This window comes from Drosophila subobscura, chromosome J (genome assembly GCF_008121235.1).
Source record: "Drosophila subobscura isolate 14011-0131.10 chromosome J, UCBerk_Dsub_1.0, whole genome shotgun sequence".
Taxonomy (NCBI): domain Eukaryota; kingdom Metazoa; phylum Arthropoda; class Insecta; order Diptera; family Drosophilidae; genus Drosophila; species Drosophila subobscura.
In genome coordinates, this window is record NC_048532.1 from 19736423 (window position 1) to 19755433 (window position 19011).

The 19011-nt window shown below is 45.5% G+C and overlaps 7 protein-coding genes and 1 long non-coding RNA gene across 10 annotated transcripts in view; 5 read left to right on the forward strand and 3 right to left on the reverse strand.

The window, feature by feature from the left end:
* Positions 1 to 3316, reverse strand: part of LOC117893649 — a 28530-nt gene extending 25214 nt beyond the window's left edge. Inside the window, exons 1-5 of one of the 2 annotated variants that reach the window (XM_034800339.1) lie at positions 2914 to 3316; positions 2289 to 2577; positions 1723 to 2054; positions 1291 to 1370; positions 918 to 1226 (exon numbers count right to left, since the gene is read on the reverse strand). In XM_034800339.1, coding sequence (XP_034656230.1) covers positions 920 to 1226; positions 1291 to 1370; positions 1723 to 2054; positions 2289 to 2577; positions 2914 to 2991 — 1086 coding nt within the window. In that variant the 5' untranslated portion in view covers positions 2992 to 3316 and the 3' untranslated portion in view covers positions 918 to 919. Of the gene's footprint in view, positions 1 to 668; positions 1227 to 1290; positions 1371 to 1722; positions 2055 to 2288; positions 2578 to 2913 lie in introns of those variants that run through there. The other variant, XM_034800338.1, reaches the window with a different exon arrangement.
* LOC117893661 overlaps positions 1 to 19011 on the forward strand; it is a 23809-nt gene continuing 4798 nt past the window's right edge. Inside the window, exons 1-2 of the long non-coding RNA XR_004648809.1 lie at positions 1 to 12; positions 2639 to 2646. This is a non-coding gene — a long non-coding RNA (uncharacterized LOC117893661). The remainder of the gene's footprint in view (positions 13 to 2638; positions 2647 to 19011) is intronic.
* LOC117893642 (transcriptional repressor CTCF) lies at positions 4063 to 8035 on the forward strand. Its single transcript, XM_034800329.1, has 3 exons — positions 4063 to 5013; positions 5084 to 7493; positions 7557 to 8035. The coding sequence occupies exons 1-2, from the start codon at positions 4392 to 4394 to the stop codon at positions 7432 to 7434; spliced, it is 2973 nt and encodes a 990-aa protein (XP_034656220.1). The 5' UTR covers positions 4063 to 4391; the 3' UTR covers positions 7435 to 7493; positions 7557 to 8035.
* Positions 9940 to 10774, reverse strand: LOC117893658 (pupal cuticle protein Edg-78E). 2 transcript variants are annotated; one of them, XM_034800350.1, is made up of 3 exons: positions 10569 to 10774; positions 10152 to 10510; positions 9940 to 10074 (listed from the first exon to the last, which is right to left on the reverse strand). In XM_034800350.1, coding segments are annotated over exons 1-3 (387 nt in total). In that variant the 5' UTR covers positions 10596 to 10774; the 3' UTR covers positions 9940 to 10073. The 2 variants fall into 2 exon arrangements, with proteins under 2 accessions (XP_034656241.1, XP_034656240.1); XM_034800349.1 differs by having other exon boundaries at positions 9940 to 10510; positions 10569 to 10773.
* On the forward strand, positions 12789 to 14588 carry LOC117893657 (pupal cuticle protein Edg-78E). The gene is made up of 2 exons (XM_034800348.1): positions 12789 to 13422; positions 13512 to 14588. The coding sequence occupies exons 1-2, from the start codon at positions 13411 to 13413 to the stop codon at positions 13917 to 13919; spliced, it is 420 nt and encodes a 139-aa protein (XP_034656239.1). The 5' UTR covers positions 12789 to 13410; the 3' UTR covers positions 13920 to 14588.
* Positions 15087 to 15702, forward strand: LOC117893660 (pupal cuticle protein Edg-78E-like). Its single transcript, XM_034800352.1, has 2 exons — positions 15087 to 15175; positions 15262 to 15702. The coding sequence occupies exons 1-2, from the start codon at positions 15164 to 15166 to the stop codon at positions 15607 to 15609; spliced, it is 360 nt and encodes a 119-aa protein (XP_034656243.1). The 5' UTR covers positions 15087 to 15163; the 3' UTR covers positions 15610 to 15702.
* On the reverse strand, positions 16273 to 17882 carry LOC117893655 (pupal cuticle protein Edg-78E). Its single transcript, XM_034800346.1, has 2 exons — positions 16863 to 17882; positions 16273 to 16792 (listed from the first exon to the last, which is right to left on the reverse strand). Exons 1-2 carry the CDS (start codon positions 17055 to 17057, stop codon positions 16439 to 16441), a joined length of 549 nt encoding a protein of 182 aa, XP_034656237.1. The 5' UTR covers positions 17058 to 17882; the 3' UTR covers positions 16273 to 16438.
* The window catches only part of LOC117893659 (pupal cuticle protein Edg-78E-like), a 691-nt gene continuing 556 nt past the window's right edge, over positions 18877 to 19011 (forward strand). The window contains exon 1 of the mRNA XM_034800351.1: positions 18877 to 18969. Within this exon, the coding sequence (XP_034656242.1) occupies positions 18958 to 18969 (12 nt within the window). The 5' untranslated portion in view covers positions 18877 to 18957. The remainder of the gene's footprint in view (positions 18970 to 19011) is intronic.

Genomic DNA, 19011 nt, shown 5'->3' on the forward strand with positions numbered 1-19011 from the left:
ATCTTACTGTTTGTGAATTATAGTTGCAGATTCATACTTCTTCTTTCAACTAACAAGTAAAAAAGCCACAAGTCTTTCTTCTGAACTTCGCTAAAATTCTTGATATTTCATAATTGTTGTGGAAATATTAAATACCCCACTGGTCGACAATGGGATAACGTTTTATTTCTTGTTGATCGGAAATCATATTTAACGATTTTGATGTTCTCTTTAATATTACAGGCTAGCAAGAATGTTCAACACTAAACATATAATTTAATCCAATTGATCAAGCAGTTTTTTACAATATTGTCTATATTTGAGGACTCTGTTTTACTGGATTCTCTATACAGTACACTAAATGAATAAAACGTAAGTTTAAACAGAACGGGACTGATTTCGATAGCTCTTCAAATCAACTCTTGAAATGGTCTGCACTGGGCGCGTATTTGAAAAATAACTATTTTAAATAGTTAGGTAATCATTAGATAACAATTAGCATGCCATGCTTGTTTTTTAATTCTATTTTTGTCAGTTCAAAATTCCGCGATAATCGCGACGCAATAAACGTTGCTGGGGGCCGTCTTCAATCAGAACATCACCGACCTATGCCTTATCAGAAATGAGACATTATAAACAAATTAAATTCCACCGACTTGGCAAATAGCTATAACTATATAACACTTGATTGTATATTATATATATTTACAACTGCATACACTTATATATTGTTATATTAACATGCAAATAAATATAAATAACATGCACAAAACATACTGATAAACATTTGAACTAAACTTTAGCTGATTTCCTATTTCATTTGCGGCCACTCGTACTCGTACTCATACTCGGGGCGGCTTTTGGGGGGGTATTATTTGAGAATTATATTATGCAAGTTAGCTTTTGGGTACTTTGGTTTGCTTGGCTCCTCCGCCTCCACTTAATACTGGGGATGACGCAGAACGCCGCTCGGGCTCGGCTGTGGGGTGTAGTCGGGCATGGGGAAGCCGGATGTGGCCACAACCACTGTCTCCTGCATGGGCGACCGCAGAGGACGGCTGTCGTGCGGATTCGGTGCTGGATACTGCTGGAAGGCATTGATGTCGCGGAACCGGCGATCCATCAGATTGGAATCGAGCGACATGTGAGCCGCTCGCACAATTGCCTGCTCGTTCACCTCGATGGTCTCCGCCGAGGAACGATTATCCGCCATGTAAGCGGCATTGTTGTATGCCTGAAATTCGACTCTGTAGATGGACAAAGCGAAAACATTAACGGGCAGCCGTTTTGGTGTAGATTTTCTCTACTTACTTTTCTTCTTCGTAGGCACGAATGGGTGTCCGGGTGGTCAGAATATCATTGGAGTCCTTGCGGGGATTGAACAAAGTATCCTGTGGCGAGAAAAATCAAAGATTAATTCAAGAAATTCAAACACAACGTTCAACCCCATTTATCGTATATTGCAGCACACTTTGGTTTACAATCAACCATTATCGAGAGCGGTTCTCGTCTCCGTAGGGCTTATCAGTGGTTACCCGCTGCTATGTTTAGCCGTGTCGTAGCCGCTGTCGCAGGAATTTCTCTTTTTGCGTTGCCGAAATGTTTTATTTTCGATGAGGCCACCGCCAAGACCTTGCCCATTGCTCTCATGGGCTTAGACGCTGTCCATAAATTCATAGCGCCGGCATAGACAATGTCAGCATAATTGACCGATGAGGTCATCCCTCCCCTTTGGAGTCTTACCACACTATCCTTATCGGTGGCAATGCGCGTGGCTCGCATGGACAGATAAAAGAGCAGTCCAACGTTGATGAGCCACAGAATGAAGCCCTTGAAGGAAATGATCATCATCGAAATGGCAGCCACACCGCCGGCCATCAAAGTGGATGCCATGGGCAGCACCGGATCAGAGTTGATGGTGTTGGCATTGTAGGTCAGCGCTGCTGCCTGGAAGCGTCCATAATCAATGCCAAAGATCACGCCAGAGGCCACATCCATGCAGCAAATGACGGCCACAAAGAAGGCCCAGTGAGCGATGGCGATCAGGGATAGCTTGGGATTATCTTTGCGCACACCTGAAAGAAAGAAAGAAGAGGGGAATATCAAGAGTTGCATCAATCATTGAGCTAGTGGCCGGGTGACTACTCAATGGAAATTATCTAATCGTTGTAGTGCTGCTTTTTATCTTAAATCTTAGCTGCTTGATAAAAATACGAAAGTGCCAAGAATGAATCATGCCATAAAAGGGGTTGCGATATTTTCTTTCTATATGCATTTAATTTCCGTTTACAAATTGTTGGCATACTCACACAGCAGGAGAACAATGGAAACGATGAGCCAGCACACGGAAACGCCCAGGTAGAAGCAGTCCCAAATCAATACCTGCGAAGGATCGAACACCGTTTCGACCGTCTTCAGTATGCCGTAATCGTAGTTCTGATAGTCTGCGGGATTCATTTTACAACTGCCCTTGAAGTACAAGTCGAAGAAGACAGTCTTGAGCAGGGTGCCAAAGCTGAGCTCATCGGTTATATAGAGCACACAATTGTAGGCGCATATTGCTGTAATGGTCAAGCCAATCCAAATGATGGACTGCACCTGCACGGGAGAGAAGCAAAAAAAGAGAGCGAGAGAGAGTGGGAGAGAGAGAGAGCGAGAGTTAGTTTTGTTTACACACGTCAAAGGGGGCAACAGTTAACGGTTATCTGTGGATTGTGGATCCATTTCTCTTGTCATGAGTCAAAATTCTGATTAGCACAAAAACTGTGATCAGTTGGAGTGCACTCCGCTCGCGATGGCATTGGGGGGGAAGCCAATTTCAGTTAGTGTTTTGGTTGTACTGCCATCTCAATGTCAATATCTCCACCAGTCTATGGGCTTATCAATGTGAATGGGGTCACCACCCACTCGTGCAACATATCTCTGATTACATACCACACCGAGAACACCGGCCCATACAACGGCCGTCTTGAGGGACGGAAAATTCTTGATTCTGGCCGCTGGCGGATACATTCTGTAGACACTGTTGTCGAACACTGCTGTTGTTTGATTCTCACGCCCCCGAGTTCGAGGCGGTTCGGATCGGGTTGAGTGCGCTTTTGTAGTACGCGACGGACGATCGTTGGACAACTGAATTGGCCCGTAACATGCGCCAATTAATTTTTGCGCCGCTTTTTTTCGCGATAGTGTGGGGTTCACTTTGAATAACTAACAGCCAGGCTAACAATGAATGATATGGGTATTGGAGTGGGCCAATGGGCCAGGCTTTTATTTCGTATCGGTTGGGTTCGGTTCGCCGATATCCGTTCGCTTTTCGTTTCGTTTGGCAACTGAAATGCGAAGTCCGTTCAGATACAAAATACATATCAGCCTTTACTTTTGTTCGGCGTTTGGTGGTTCGGTTGGTAAATAAAACATTATCGGTGCCACTGATAAGCAACGGTGTCTTCTGGCCATACCGCACCACCCACTTGCGCTTGGCTGTACGGCACAAGTTCAACCCAACGCGAAGGCAGCCAAATCGAAAGGCTAAAAACGGCAATGGCATAGCGGAATCTTATCGGTATTCGGTTTTAGCCCATTAGTGATGTAGTACCTTTGTTATCGTTGCTTAAACGCCTGTTGTTGTCTGAGTGGAATGCGATGCTTGCCTCATTGATCAAATGTTTTAATTGGTTCTCTTGTACCCCTGCAAACATTTAAAAGAACCGCGCAAAGGCGACCTCTTACGGTTGTTTGGATAACTACTATTGCACGTTGTTGTATGACATACACGACACGTCGCTTAAAAATACCACAGACGCACGTAAATATATTCTTATCTACGCATTTTAGTTAATAAATACAAAACTGCTATCAGCATAATTAATTTACCAAATTTCTACCATAACAACACATACGAATAATACCAAACTGTAACGCTGTCATACTTTTTCTTTGTCTGAACGTGCCTGACCGCCTAGGCAAGCCGCCATTTCCGTATAGCACAAGCGAGACAACAACATTGCGCAGCTGCCAGCGGCCAGGGCAGCGTGCGTGCTTGAGAGCGAGACAACTAGCTAGTCAGCGAGCAGTGCTGCAGAAAACATACGCATTTTTAACCCTAAAAAATACAGCACCGAGTGTTTAGTACAGTCAAAGTGACGCCGCGACAGTCAGAACAAAAATTAAATTACAAAAAACTGTTGTTCCTGGTGCACAATATTGTTTTGTGGCTGCTGAAAAAATAAAAACAAGCCGCGTACGTTTGCAGTAGTATCGTCAATCGAGAAGACCGCATAAGCGCAGTGCTGAAAATCGCCGTTCGTCGTAATCGCCGAATAATAAAAAAGAAGCGGCTTGCAGTTGCGCGTGTTGCGCTCAATTTTTAAAGACCCCCAATACGGCCACGGCAGACAATTGTTTCCCACACAATGAACAACCAACTGAATCCGGTCACCTATCGCAAATTTAACAATTTGCTCAACAGCGGCGCCGTCACCGTCACTGGCCCCAGCCAACCGCGCATTCTAAAGACGACGCGACTCGTCGGGTCAAGCGGCGGAGGCGGGGCCGCTGCATCAAGCGGTGGCGGCAACATTGCTGTGGCCACAGCTGCAGCCCAGCAAGCGGCCAGCGACTCTGATGCGGGCGGCATGGCCACGCGGTGTTACATCTGCGACGAGCGATGCGATGCCCAGACGGCGCTCACCGAGATGTGTACCACTCACACGGCCACCAAGTTCCCCAATAAATTGGCCCAGCTCGTCGGCGAGGGCTTCTTGGTGATTGTCTGCGGCGAGGACTTTGTCTGCTCGCGATGCACAAACCTGGTGAACTACTACGACCGCTTGGAGAACGATGTGGAGCGTGTGAAGACCAATTTGATTAGTTTACTGAATAAAAAGTATGCAATCAACGATGAAGCTGGCGGCGCGGACGCCAGTCCGCCTCTGAAGATGCAAAAGCTGACCACGGGCGGTGCCGCCCGTTCGCAGGAAGAGAGTCCTGGCGGGGATCTGTTACGAACGCGCAAGACTGTCCAAGCCACGCCAGGTACGCGATAACTCGAATCTATAGCATCAGTTTTGACCTTATGTAACGCTCATTCCTCTCCCGTTTCCAGGTACGCCAAAGCTGGCACCCATCACGACGCAGAGCAGCACGCCGGGCACACAGACACAGGTACAGCGGAAGGCCACCAAGATCTACAAGTGCACCTCGTGCGACTACAAGACCTCGGACATGAGGCTGTTCAACACCCACTATGAGACCTGCAAACAGCAGACTTTCCAGTGCAAGACATGCCGCAAGATCTTCCCTCACTTCGGGGCCATGAAGCAGCATATGGTGCGCGACCATAGCACCGCCATGGACAACACCTGTGCCATGTGCCATATCAATTTCGTGAACGAGACCAGCCTGCGGAAGCACATGGAGACCAATCATGCCACCAATGTCCTGGTTACCAGCACCACAACCATACCCGCAGCAGCTGCACCAGTGGCCGCTGCAGCGGCAGCAGCTGCCGCCGCCGCTGCCTCCGAGGCATTGGGCGCGCCTGGCGCCGCTCTGTATACGTGCAATCATTGCCAGTTCAAGTCCACCGACAAGGGAGTCTTCGACGAGCATATGCGCAAGCATGCCAAGCCGAAGCCGTTCAAGTGCCGCCTGTGCTCGCAGCGTTTCGAGACGCGTGAGGCTGCCACCACCCATGCCAAGCAGCATCAGACAAATTATTTTAAGTGCGGCACTTGCTCGATGACCTTCCCCAAGCGTGAGCTGCTCGTGAAGCACTTTGAAGTGCATCAGACTCAGAGTGGCGGTGGCGCGTCCACAAAGCTCTCGGCTGTCAGCAGCCCCAACCTGAACACTCAGAAACTGCTCCAGGAAACCATCGATGAGGCATTGAGCGACAGCGTGCCAGCCTCGGGAACTACGGCCGCTGTTGTTGCCGGCGGCGAGGGGGAGAACAACATTCGATTCTTCTCGTGCAGCATCTGCTCGCTGACCTTCATCCAGGAGACATATTACAATCATCATATGGAGACCCACAGAAGGGACAAGAAGGGCGCCGGAGCTGGCGGAGCATCGGCCCTCAATTCGGCTGCCACCGCTTTGCTCAGCGACGAGCCAGGCGATACCAGCGGCAAGGCCGATGATAACAGCGACCAGAATGCCGAGGCCGATATTGAGAGCCTTTTTGAGAAGCTTCATTCGGACAAGAACGAGAGCGGTGAGGCTCCCAAGACCAGCAAGAGCGGAGAGATGGTCATCACCTCGCAGGAGGGCAGCGGTGGCATCACCTTCAACATAACCATCCCCCAGCCGGATGGCGACCAATCGCAGGACTCGGCGAATGCCAGTGCACCCAGCATGCCCATTGATATGCCTAATCTAGACCAGGCTGAAGACGAATCCCAGTCCCAGAGCAGCGTTGATGCCAAGGCCAGCAGTGGCGCCAATGCCTCCTCGGCTGACGGCAAGTCCGCTGCTCCCGTTTCCATGCCCAGCCTCGATGATGACAATGAGGCAGCCGCCGCAGAGGAGAACGCCGAGGAAGGCAAGGCAGCTGGAAAAGCCAGCGATAAGGGCAAGGCAGAGGAGAGCGCAAAGGAGAAGGAGGCTGCCGGCTCAGAGGAAGCCCATCCCTCTGAGGAAGGAGAAGCCGCAGAGAAGCGGGAAGCCACAGACACGCCCACCACCGAGTCGGAGGCTGCAGCGGTCACCACAGAAGCCAGTGAATCGGCTGATGGCGAACATGCCGCGTCAGCAGAGGGCGAGGGAGAGGCCGGCGAAGGTTCGGGCGGAGAGCAGCAGGTGGCCATGGAGCTGGATGAAGCCATGCAGGCCCAAGTAGATGGCGGCCAGATTAAGTTCATTGTCAATGAGAACGGCCATTTGCTGCAGCTGGACAACCACATTCTGACCGATGCGGACGGCAACCAGATCATTGTGCAAGACCCCGAGCAGATCCAGCAGCTGCTGCAGAGCGTGGGAGTCTTGCAGTCCGGCGACAGCCTCGAAGGCGAAACCCTGCAAATGATGAACGACGGCAGTGGCCAGATGGTGCTGGTCCATGGCGATAACAATGAACAGCAGCTGATAGACGCCTCGCTGCTGAATTCCGAGGGTCAGTTGATCATCCAGCAGGGCCAGGATGGCGAGGAGGGTGCTCATGTCATCAGCGAGGATGGCACACGCATACCCGTGTCAGTGTCGTACACCGAAGATGGCCAGCCCATTGTCCATGTGCAGCAGCAGGTGTTGGAGGCAGCCCAGCAGGGCGCCGGCGGTGACAGTCCCGACCACAAGGAGGCAGCGGAAACATCTGCCGGCGAGGAAGTGCAAGTATCGGAGGCCACTAGCGTTGCATCCACCACTGTGGTGGCCACCAGCACGGCGAGCAGCACTGCAGGCGCCTCCGGCGGCAGCTTCTTTGGCCTGGAGGAATTTACGGAGACGAAAGCAGACTAGGGTTGGCTCTAGAGGCGGGGCCGTGAACACTATAGAATAATGGCATGCGATGAGGACTGGTAAGTCGATTGGATTAGCAGCCTGCTTCCAGCTGTGATTCTCTTATCTCTTATCTCTTGCAGGACTTAACAGATTCACACGCTGTGCGCGCGCTTAGAACGTTTATTGAGCGGCTCAAGGTCTCTGGAGGACTTTCGCACACACAGAACAGCGAGACATACACACATCCAACATGTCTAAACCAAAACCCAACTTTACTGATGACAGAAACACCAACACGAACCACACACATACACACACACCTAACAAATATATTTACATTTAGCATATGTATTTACACTCCAGTAAGCTATACAATTTCTTATTCTCCCTTGTGCGCCGGCCCCGGTCGCAGCGAAACAAAAAAAAACCCAGGAATACTAAACTAAAATAATTCAATCAATCAAATTGTTCATTCGGCCCATTTCCGTTTACATTTCGCACTCTGCTGCTCCGATCTGCCAGAGATCTCATCTCAGATCCCCATTTGGCATTCGAAAGCGCATTCGATCGGTTCATGTCTCGGACTTGGAAGGTGTCTTAGGATTAGTTTAATTATAGACAAAAAGTAAACTACATACGGTGGAAAAAACAAAAACAAATGTATAAACATACTAGATTATCATGAGATACTTGAATTATTTTAACAAAAGTATGCATACAACCACAACACAAATACAATTAAACAACAAACAAAAAACAATAAAATCTATTAAAAACAAAACAATTGACAATTGAGCAGCTCCGACAAGCAGCGGATTGATTTATTGATCGTTGATAAAAGAAAATTCAACTACTTCCTACAGTTTCCTGCCCCCTCAAACATGATAGATGATAATGATATATTTGAGTGTTACATGTAAACCACTTTGGACCCCCCACACACACACAAACACAACCTTATATATATGTCAAGAAACTTGAAATATATTATTGTAAAGATGTGCAAAAAAACAAAAGCAAAGTTGTGGAATTCGTTATGCATGTAAATCGATTTTAGATAAGGCAGTCGAACATGATCATGATGGGATGTTTCCAGCTTAGTCTCCATGAATATATATAGCCCCATAAGTCAGGCAGTAACCCCAACATGAATCTGGGTATATTTTTGTATATTTCAAGTTCAACCAGGCCATTGGCCTCTGGATGAATGAAGCTTTGTGTTACGATTCTATGAAAGTTCATATTATTGTTGGTCAAACTTTCAACTCGTTCGCCACACCTGTTGAATGAATGTTGATTTAAATGTTTTATGCACTTGATTAATAAGATTTAATACCCAAGTGGATGCTAAACTTCTAGCGGTGGCATTTAAGCCATTGAAACTGTCATTATATGCCTTATGAATGCTCGTTCCGACCCATAAATCTCTGCGCCAGTTGATATTTAACTCTGGAATCGCCACTGATTAGCAACCGCAATAAAGCGCAGAATTTTAGCAACCGGATTGGCACGTGGATGATTCAGGGAACACACTCAAACATAGATAAAGAAAACTAATAATCTGTTGAATAGTTGTGGGGTTCAGTGACAAATTGGTGGCGATCTCCAGCAGAGTGTCGGTTAGAGCGTTTAACGGCTGCGTGAAAGAACATCAGATAGGCAAAACTGGTTATGAATTCATAATTGCTTTCTATGGTGTGTGTGCTAATGGGATATTCTCTCCGCTAACATGTGATGACACATTGATGGCTCCCGTAAATGCTCCTACTCCGAAAATTACATTCCGAGGCCGGAACTGATTGTAGGATGGATTATTCCGAGCCGTGCATCAATCAGCAACTTGTTTTTTCGGTGACATTAAATGCGGCCATCGTTGATGTCAACTCAAGTTGGTTTATTAGTCTGGTTACATAAGTGCGGTCGGCTCTCGGTTTTGAAGAGTCAGTCGGTCAATAGTATGCAACGACCTTAATTAGGCGCCCACATGCAAATGAGTCAGACGACCGACGACAGGCCACAATCTTCTTCTCGATTGTCGCAAAAGCGAAAGTCGTTCTTAGAGGCCCCTCGAATCAAGGTCTTTGGAATGGCATAGTCGGCATAAACCAAGCTGATAGAAAGCTGACATTTGAGTGTGAATAAGTGCCATGTGCGACGATTAGCATACAACACAAACAAAAACATGATTCCGACAAGAAAGAATCTTTGACAAATTTGTAAGAACATTTTTGGCACATTTCGTAAACAGCTTGGGTAGTTCTCTGTACTTTCCATTGGTTTTGCCTATCCATGGAATTTTCTGAACATTTTTGCCATTCATAGAATTTCCTGATTAGTTGTTTGCCATATGCTGTGACGTGCAACATCTTTAATTGTTATTTACTGCAGCGAATTCCTTCCTATACCTGTACTCCAGTACTTTCCAGCAACTGGGGGCCACAACTCAATTAAAATTGTATTTTATATACATTTATAGAATATTTATTTGCTTGCTATATATTTTGGTATGATTCTGTTGCCGCTGTTGTTCGCTTTTTGTGTTGTTGCTTGTGCGTCCGTCCCGTTCCCCCACATTTGCATGTGAAAACGATAAGCGATAAATACAAAAATTTAAATATTTCTCATGTGCAACGACGTTCTCCGCTTATCTCCGCGATTCTCCGAGGCAGATATTGACAGATATGATAGTCAAAAGTCAATATATATTTATCTTTATGGCTGATTTCTAGCCTTACCAGCGCCGCGATCTGCGCTCATCCACCGCTGGATGCGTGCGAATGTATTCCAGCTGTCGGAGCACATGCAGCGGCACGGCGGGAATGTGCGCGCCCTCCGGCTGATAGCCATTGGCGTCGGCCACATACGTGAAGGTTATGGGTATGCCCTCGAGGGACACATACTGGACTACGCCTACGGCCCCATGCTCGTTGCCAGCCGCCTTGGTGGTGATGCCGTTGCTGGTCTGAAACTCGTAACGATAGTGGCCCGCGGCATTGGGCGGCGTGTTGTGGTAGTAAATGGTGCGATCGAACAACGCTGCGGCATTGGCTGTGGCGATGGCTGTGGTGGATGCAACTGCGAAGGCCAGCAGAAGCTGGGCGGGATTGGATTAGCGGCTGAGTAATCAGGGAGACGCAAAACGACGCACAAACCTTGCCAAACAACGACCACATCATCATCTCCCAATTAAATATACTCCGAATGTATCGTTTTACAGACTCGACTCGATCTGGAACCTAAACCTGAATCTGAAACCGTATCAGAATCAGAATTAACCGAAATATGAACCGTTAGATACCGTTGGAAACATCAACTGCGTCGCGATCTGCTGTCCCCGAATGTTAGATTGAAACTGCCAAAAAAACCAGCCAGTGTGTCCGGTGCATAAGGAAGCTTTCAAGCTTGCTAATTGTCTCGCTGCTCTCTGGGAAAGAGTTCTCAGAATCAGATTCCGAGTTTGAGGAAGAGATATGGCACACAGCACTGACGGAACATGAGTATGATGAACCAAACAACCGATGCATAAATTGGCCGAGCAGATCAATGCAACAACAGCATTAGCCGCAGCATCGATCCGTGTACGGGTTTTGGAGGATCGCGTTGGGCTTGATTTATGTTGAATTTGTGCTAATGTGCCTGCTCGACCATTATCGGCCTGACAATGAAGTTGTTTTGGTTTAGTTGGGTGTGCCTGCTGCATATCAAACTAATATCAACCAGGGACCGGAGAGCTATGCACAGTGGTTCGCCGACGATGGCTCTACCAGATGGATAAATTGTTGCATGTTATCGGTAATTTATTATAATTTAATTCTACATTTTGGCTACGTTGGAAAAGGTCATGGTTGAAGAAACTCAACACTCAACTAAAAAGCCAATACAAAATATTTTAATTTGACTTCGTGTGGCAAGATCCGTCAAACTTGAAGCTAAATTTGAGTCAAAGCGAAGCTGAAAATGTTAGAGGTCCATTTGTCAGCGCTAATTTGAGATTTCTTTGATTGAAATTGCACTGGGCAACATCAGATTTAATTCTTGGCTTTCAGTTCTTTAAATTGGACAACTAATTGGTTCCACTGTGCGTTGGTTTGGATGCCATGCAGGCCTAGACCTTGCACGCATTTGCATAGCAGCCCGCGATCTTACAACTTGCCGACTCTCAAGCCTCCGCTCAAGGTGTCGGCCAACAAAATCAATCAGTCCATCAATCAGAATTTATATGTTTATTTGAATGACATTTGCATTATCTCATTTTTTGTTGTGATTCCGAAGCATAAAGTCATTTGCTTTGAAAATTATTAACTAATTAATAAGCAACACCAGCGTTTATGACAATTGACATACGAGGCAAAAGATTCATAAAGAGAAAGATTGTGCCAAAAATAATCTATGGCTAATTTTCAGACATAAATCTTCAAGTCAAACAAGTCAAGTTGTCGTCTGAGATCTTTTTTTTCGCGGACAACATTAATTAAGTAACGCAAATCGACGCCAAATAGTTTAGCCTTAGAATCGATTGCGAAACTCTCAACACAAAAAAAAAAACACGAAAAACTAGAAAACTCAGAAACCTTAAGCCACAGACAAACTAAACTGAACTGCCTTTTCCAGTTCTTCATCTTTCGCACTATCATCATCTTCTTTGGTTCGCACCTCAGCGGAGCGGTGCGTGCGTGAACTATTAGTTGGTTTTTGGGAACTATGAGAACATTGATTAAAGCATAGACGTATGAATGTAAATGTGAGCATAAACAACATATGCTTATGTTGAAGTGCTGTAGTGGGTTCTGAGTAAAATTAACATAAAACACACTCACAGACCCTTAGAAGAACTCACACACAAAAGACTCTGGCAACGAACTCGAACAACGACTCAATCAGAAGCAGAATCAGTCTGCAACTTGCTATACAGTAGAACCAATCGACGCGAAACTGTTTCCGCCAATTGGATCAGCCCAAAGATCGTTAAAGATAGATTCTCTTTTATAGTTTTGGTAATCTTAAAACCATCTTGTTTGCTACTCATTATTTGATGGCCTATTTTCCGTGATTTTATCGCATTTGCTGTGATTTTTATGGCCAACATTGGCATTCAACTATAAGCCAAAAACTAAACAAGAAAATGCTTTTTATGATTTTTAATAATAATAATAATGTGAATAAATTAGAACATGTCGGGGGGGCAAATAATCTTCCGTGTTGGCACCCCAGGAGGCATGTTGTATGGAATTGTTGCTTTCATTTCAATCAAAATTGTGGTAGAACGTGTTTGCTGATTAATTAGTGAAACTTAATTAAATAAACCAAAGTAAATAAGCTTGGAGAAATGCTAGAAACAAGAACTTGTATTTGACTTTGTTTAGCTTCATTTTATTTTCAAGTCTTCCGCAGCAGAATAATCAAAACAATGCGAGATCGGAACTTCTTGGCATCATAAATTTGAATCCAAATTGGGTACGGATCTACGAGAACTCGAGCTACTTAGCACATCTGAATGCTCACGAGATGTCTGCAGAAACTACCGCTGACGTATGGGATCATAAAATATGAATAAGCAGACATTGGCTTTGGGCCAAAGATTAACGGAAATGAATGACTTTACCGAATCGGCGTGACGTGACCTGTTATCAAGCAAGAACCCCAAGCCCTAGCTAGCATCAGATCCCCAGCCACATCCACTGAAGTCAGATACACAGCAGACACAAAAGATGGAGGCAACGATTATTGGCATTTGGTTATGCTTATTAGATTTTTCGGTTCGTATTCGCTTTGCCCCTCCACTCCACTGCTTTCCTCATATATATACTGAAAACACACGCTCGCCGGATTGGCAGTACGGTGGCTAACTTTGAACCTCGCAGACGTCTTTCGTTCGGACTCAGATCGGCCAGTGGCAGATCGTTTAGCGCAGATAAACATCGAAATTAATCAATTTGATTGGGGATTGAGCGTGTGTGATTGTGCCGTGTGCGAAAACATAAAACAAAGGGAAATATGCGATATTTTGTAAGCATAGGCCTTGAGCCCCATACGTGTTCCCATTTCCCCAACGATCTGTGATATCTCTTGCTGATAAGATCTCTTCGTTTCTGCAGATCATAGCCCTGCTTGGGCTGGCCCTTCTTTGGGCCGAATTGGATGCCAAGCTGGTGCGGATACGCCGCATTCGTCGGCTGGTGGGCTCCAGCGAGCGAGACGCCCAGATTACGGATTACCGGGTCTCGCCGCTGGACGAGCAGGGCGTGTTCAAGTACGCGTTCAAGACCAGCAATGGCATTGATGTCCAGGCGGCAGGCACTGCCCTGGAGACCATTGGCATCTACACGTACATCTCGCCCGAGGGCCAGACCATCGAAACGCGCTACATAGCCGATGAGCTGGGCTTCCATGTGGTGGGCCGACACCTGCCACAGCCGCCGCCCATTCCAGACTACATCCTGCGATCCCTCGAATACATTCGCACCCACACGGAGGATGGCAAGCTGAAGCCGAATGTGTTCTAGAGTTCCTGCATACCACATCCACATCCACTACATGGAAACTAGTGTCCAAGAAGAAGGCTGATCATACCACCATAGCATGTAGTAGTAATAATCCCAAAACAAACGAACTAACTATAGTATAATCCAGCACTAGGCGTAGGCTAAGTTGTTGCTAGATCTTGTAAGCCATCCAAAAACTGCGCAAATGTTTTGTCTGTTCTGTCTGTTCTGTCGCTCCGCTCGGGGTATAAATCAACTCATCCATTGATTCTTCCGCACCCAACCCATGCCATAATTTATTGTGTTTACACCCAAAACGAGCAAACAAAGCCAAGCCCAAATATGATACTTGATGTCCGCATAGAATGACCCTAACGAATTCTATATTCTTTTTTTTGTTGTGCTATCTGCAAACATCTTTATCTAATTTATCTCCGCGTCTGATTATTAATATTTATGTCTATTCTCAGATGTCTGAATTTTGAAAACTGGATGGAAATAGAATGCGATTCTATTTGGATAGCTTTCGATAACTTGATAATAGGCGGGATTTTCTTTCCGGGTAACAACCTCGCTACTCTCCTCTCTCAACCAGAGGGCCAGAGAAACATTTGCCATGTGTTGAAACAAGTTCGGCGGGTTCGAATTTAAATAATATTCACAAAATAACTCTTAAGCGATCCAAATAAATAATGCAAATTGAGAAATAGTTTTTGTGTTTTTAGGGTACATGATTGGTTATCTTAAAAAGGGGTAGGGAAAATGGAATAGATAACTGAAAAATACATTATATTCACCTGTTGGAATATATTCTCAACCGATTTTGCTCTGATCTCCAGAATCCAAGCATGACGAATTAATTTGGTTTGATATTTTAGATCCCATAACGGTTTACTGACCCAGAAGACCCTGTGGGAGCTCATTTAAATACAAATATAACTTGTAATTGTATCAAAACATGACGTCAGACAAGCCCTGGGGCACATCTCCCCACACCGAATGGAGTTTGTTTTTTTTCACAAAAAAAAACAGCATAAAAAATTAGCAACTATTAAGTGCCGCGATTCAGGTTCAGATGTGGGTCCTACTAACACAACCGTATCGAATAGGTTCAAATGCTAACTGAATCTACATTTTCGATTCGGTATTTGGTGCTTTGATTAAAATATGCAAGCATATTTAATTTCAGCCGATGCCATGGTAGCTATATAAGCCTCCGACTCTGAAGATCACCCAAACAGTGTGGACCAGACAATTCCGACAACATGTTCAAGCTTGTGAGTATATCGGATGGCGTTGCACCAAAACGGATACCGAAAGAAAACCAAAAAGGAATCACTAATTAATGGATTAAATATTTCAGACAATCTGCCTGCTCGCTGCCCTGCTCGTGGCTTATGTCCACGCAGACAACATCGACAAAGATGCCACCATCCTGAGTGAGAAGAACGATCCCGCCGATGCAGAGGGCAACTATGCCTACTCCTTCGATACTAGCAACGGCATTCAAGCCCAGGAGGCTGGCAATGCCAATGGCGCCTCTGGTAGTTTCTCTTTCATCTCGCCGGAGGGTGAGAATATTGCACTGACCTATGTGGCTGATGAGAATGGATTCCAGCCGTCAGGTGCCCATCTGCCCACTCCACCACCAATTCCAGAGGGCATCATCCGTGCCCTGGAGTACAATGCCGCCCATCCATCCAGCGAATAGATATGGATTGAATGCCCTTATGCAGGCCTAGTCAGTTGCTTAGTTTTAAGCACGTTGCACATAATTAAATAGAAGAAAATTTGTAGACACACAATAATCCAATCGTTTCGTTTGAGTTGAATGAAGTGAAATGAAAAAAAAAGTGAAATGAGAGAGCGGCTTAGGGACTGAGACTCGCACTGTTGTTACCCTGTTGTGCAGTTGCAGTAGCTGTGGTAGTTTTGCAAAGCGAAAGAGTGTCGAACTGATATGCCCTTTTCATTGATAACTGTTTTCGTTGAGAGCGTGAGAGTGGTAAAAAGAGAGTGAGAGAGGGTAATTTAAATGTGTAAATGTAAATTACTAATAAGGTGGCGTCTTCCCACATCGCTCTCTTTCGTCAGTTTGGAATGCTTGAGAACAATAACGGCGCTTGTCAGAAGAGAGAGCGTTTTGAGCGCATGAACAACGTCACCTTATTGGTATGTAAGAAAGAAAAAGAACGAGACAGGGAAGCAAAAAGACGCGGATTAAGAAAGAGAGTGAGAGATTATAAGAGATGGCGAAAGAAATACATGCTTACATACTTATGTACATATGTATGTACCTCAGTGGCATGCAAGCGAGTGATTTTCAAGATTATTAGAAGCGTTGCCTTTGCTCTCTTGCACTCATAAAATCGAAGGTGATGTTGCTTTCCTGTATTGACGGGCTTTATTAACGATAACTACTAAAACAACGTACGAATGTACGTATGTCTCTAAATAACAATGAGTGGCTTGGAGTCCGGTGGTGGTGGTAGTGCAAGCGGTGCTACTAAATGTGATGGCTGATGTGTCTCCCAGCATATTTACTGATCTTTCTGAGCGGCTACCGGGGGATGCGTGCGAATGTACTCCAGGGCGCGCATCACATAGGCGGGCACTGGTGGCGGTGTGGGCAAGTGATCGCCCACTGGATGGTAGCCCTCCTCGTCGGCGGTGTAGCTCAGTGAGATTTTCTCACCTTCGGGCGAAACGTAGGCAACGGCACCGCGCACTCCATTGGGATTGCCGGCCTGCTGGTACTGGATGCCGTTGCTTGTCTCGTAGGCAAACTGATAGTTGCCCTCCGCATCAGAGGCGTCGTTTTGGAAGCTTCGGATCTGGGCGTCCTTGTTGATGTTGTCGGCGCAGGCGCATCCGATGAGAGCGAGGCAGAACAGCTGTAGGAGCAACGGTCATGGTTAGCACTGCAATTATCCGGCATCCCGGAATATCCCAAAGGTAACTTACGTATTTGTACATGTTGGATCTGAATATAAAGTTAATTCGGTTGGGGTGATGCTTGGATGTTATGGAGATGCTGCTTGGAGTGCAACTGTTTAATTTGATCAGCTCAAGTGCGTCTTTTATATGGATGGGGACCCTTGTGCTTGGGTTGACGGGTTCACAGGCACCAAAACGAGTTTCGGGCCGCATCCATGCCATCGGGATGGCAATGGCAGTGCAGGGCAGGGGTAGCAATAATTGCCAAAAAAAAAGCACAAGGAAAAAACTTGTATTATCATATACCCATAATGGTGGCAATACTCGCCAACTATTATCGTGTCTTTGCCTTTAAAATACATGAGTCATTTGCCAACAATTTATATTGTATGCTTTAATTCGGTTTCAGTTTCGCATTTAGTGATCATCATCACCGTCTTTGTACGAATATCCCCCTAAATGTTAAATTGCTTACAAATAAAAATCGTTGTTTAATGCGGTCCCAAAACTCATTCACGAGGCGCTCGGAAATTCCCCTCCCGAACAAACTCTGTTTCATTGTTACAACTTTCAATTGGAAGTCTATGGGTGCGTGCTGCTGAAGGCGCCCTGGGCCTGAGATGAGTGGCAGGTGGAAAGCTGTTGAAATCGTTTCAGATTTGGATTCAGATTTGGAGTTGGAGATGGGCAAGGTCGGAGTTTGTCACCTGGAGCGCCGCCGAACATCGTCTTCAGTTGATCCACAAACTAAACGACTATGAAAGTGTGATCATCTGATACCCTACATTTATGACTTTAATTAATTGACAACTTTGAAGTCGAGCGTTTTGATTAATTGCCATGAACCAGTCGATAAGGCTGAACAAATTTATTTATACGAACATTTTGTCGTCTCTCCTAAAGTCTTTTGTTTTATCTAAAAATTAGCGGAGTAAACATATTTTGAAATTGGTGTTAATTGCTGGGAATATGTTTGATCAATAAGGAAGCGGTTCACACTTAGTTTGACCCATAAACCTGATCAGAACGGGATTCCTTTCATAATAATTCAATAGAATTCGCACAGATATATAAATTCTTGGTCCTACTACTCACCCATGCTATCCAGAAACTGTTCTAATGAACACATTACTATTTAAATGAGTGGAATGTTGCTTCTGATAATAAAATATAGATCTATAAAATATCCCCAGGTGGCTGGCTAACTAATGAAATGTTCTATGGAGTGGTTATTGGCTTTTTACCAATTCAAATTTTAGTGAATGTTGCCATCTGTTCGAAACGTCATGGAATAGATGTTTGGCGTGATTTAGATGGGTTTGTTTGATCCACTAGCAGGTTGGGTGTTGTGCTATGCGATTGATGGGCATTTTATTAGTCCGAGTGCTAAGTGCGTTTAGGCCTAGACAATTTATGCGCGATGCCTAATTTAATTACTGGGACTACAAATTTGTATGCTAATGCGTTGAACTTGTTGAGTCTTAGCGGGATATTTAAAAATTCCTTGATGAAGCCACTTAACTGGTTCTACGCCTGCGCGCATCCCAAACTAAATAGCCAATGAAATCGAAATGAAATGGATGATAAATGGGTTTCAAATCAATTTATTCGCACACGAGTGGAGCACAGGCCCGTCTCTGAAGTCACCCGCGCCTCTACACACTCGAGTGAATGTCGCAGGCCCATTAAGGCGAAAAAGCCAGAAAACCCAACCAACTATTAACTATTAAGTGCTGCGATTCAGGTTCACCCATTACCATCATCATCATCATCTAGATGTGGGACCATCCACTCTGAATGGGTTCAAATGCTACCACACATATTTGTATTTGCTCTTTTTTTGTTTCGTTAAATTTCGTTCAATTCGATGGGTATTTTGCGCTTCGCTCGAAATATATATCTACAAACATATTAAGCTTGATATTTGGCTTAAAGCGGCACGGGCACGGGCACGTCCCCGTCTGCGAGCCAGATTAGAGACGACAGCGACGCCGTCGCGAACGTCGACGCAGATGCCGAAAGGCAACGCTGCGTTGGCGATGAGATGCCATACGTTGGTGGCTATAAAAGCCTCCGCCTCTGAAGATCACCCAAACAGTGTGGATTAGACAATTCCGACAACATGTTCAAGCTTGTGAGTATATCGGATTGCGGCGAACCAAAACGGATACCAAAA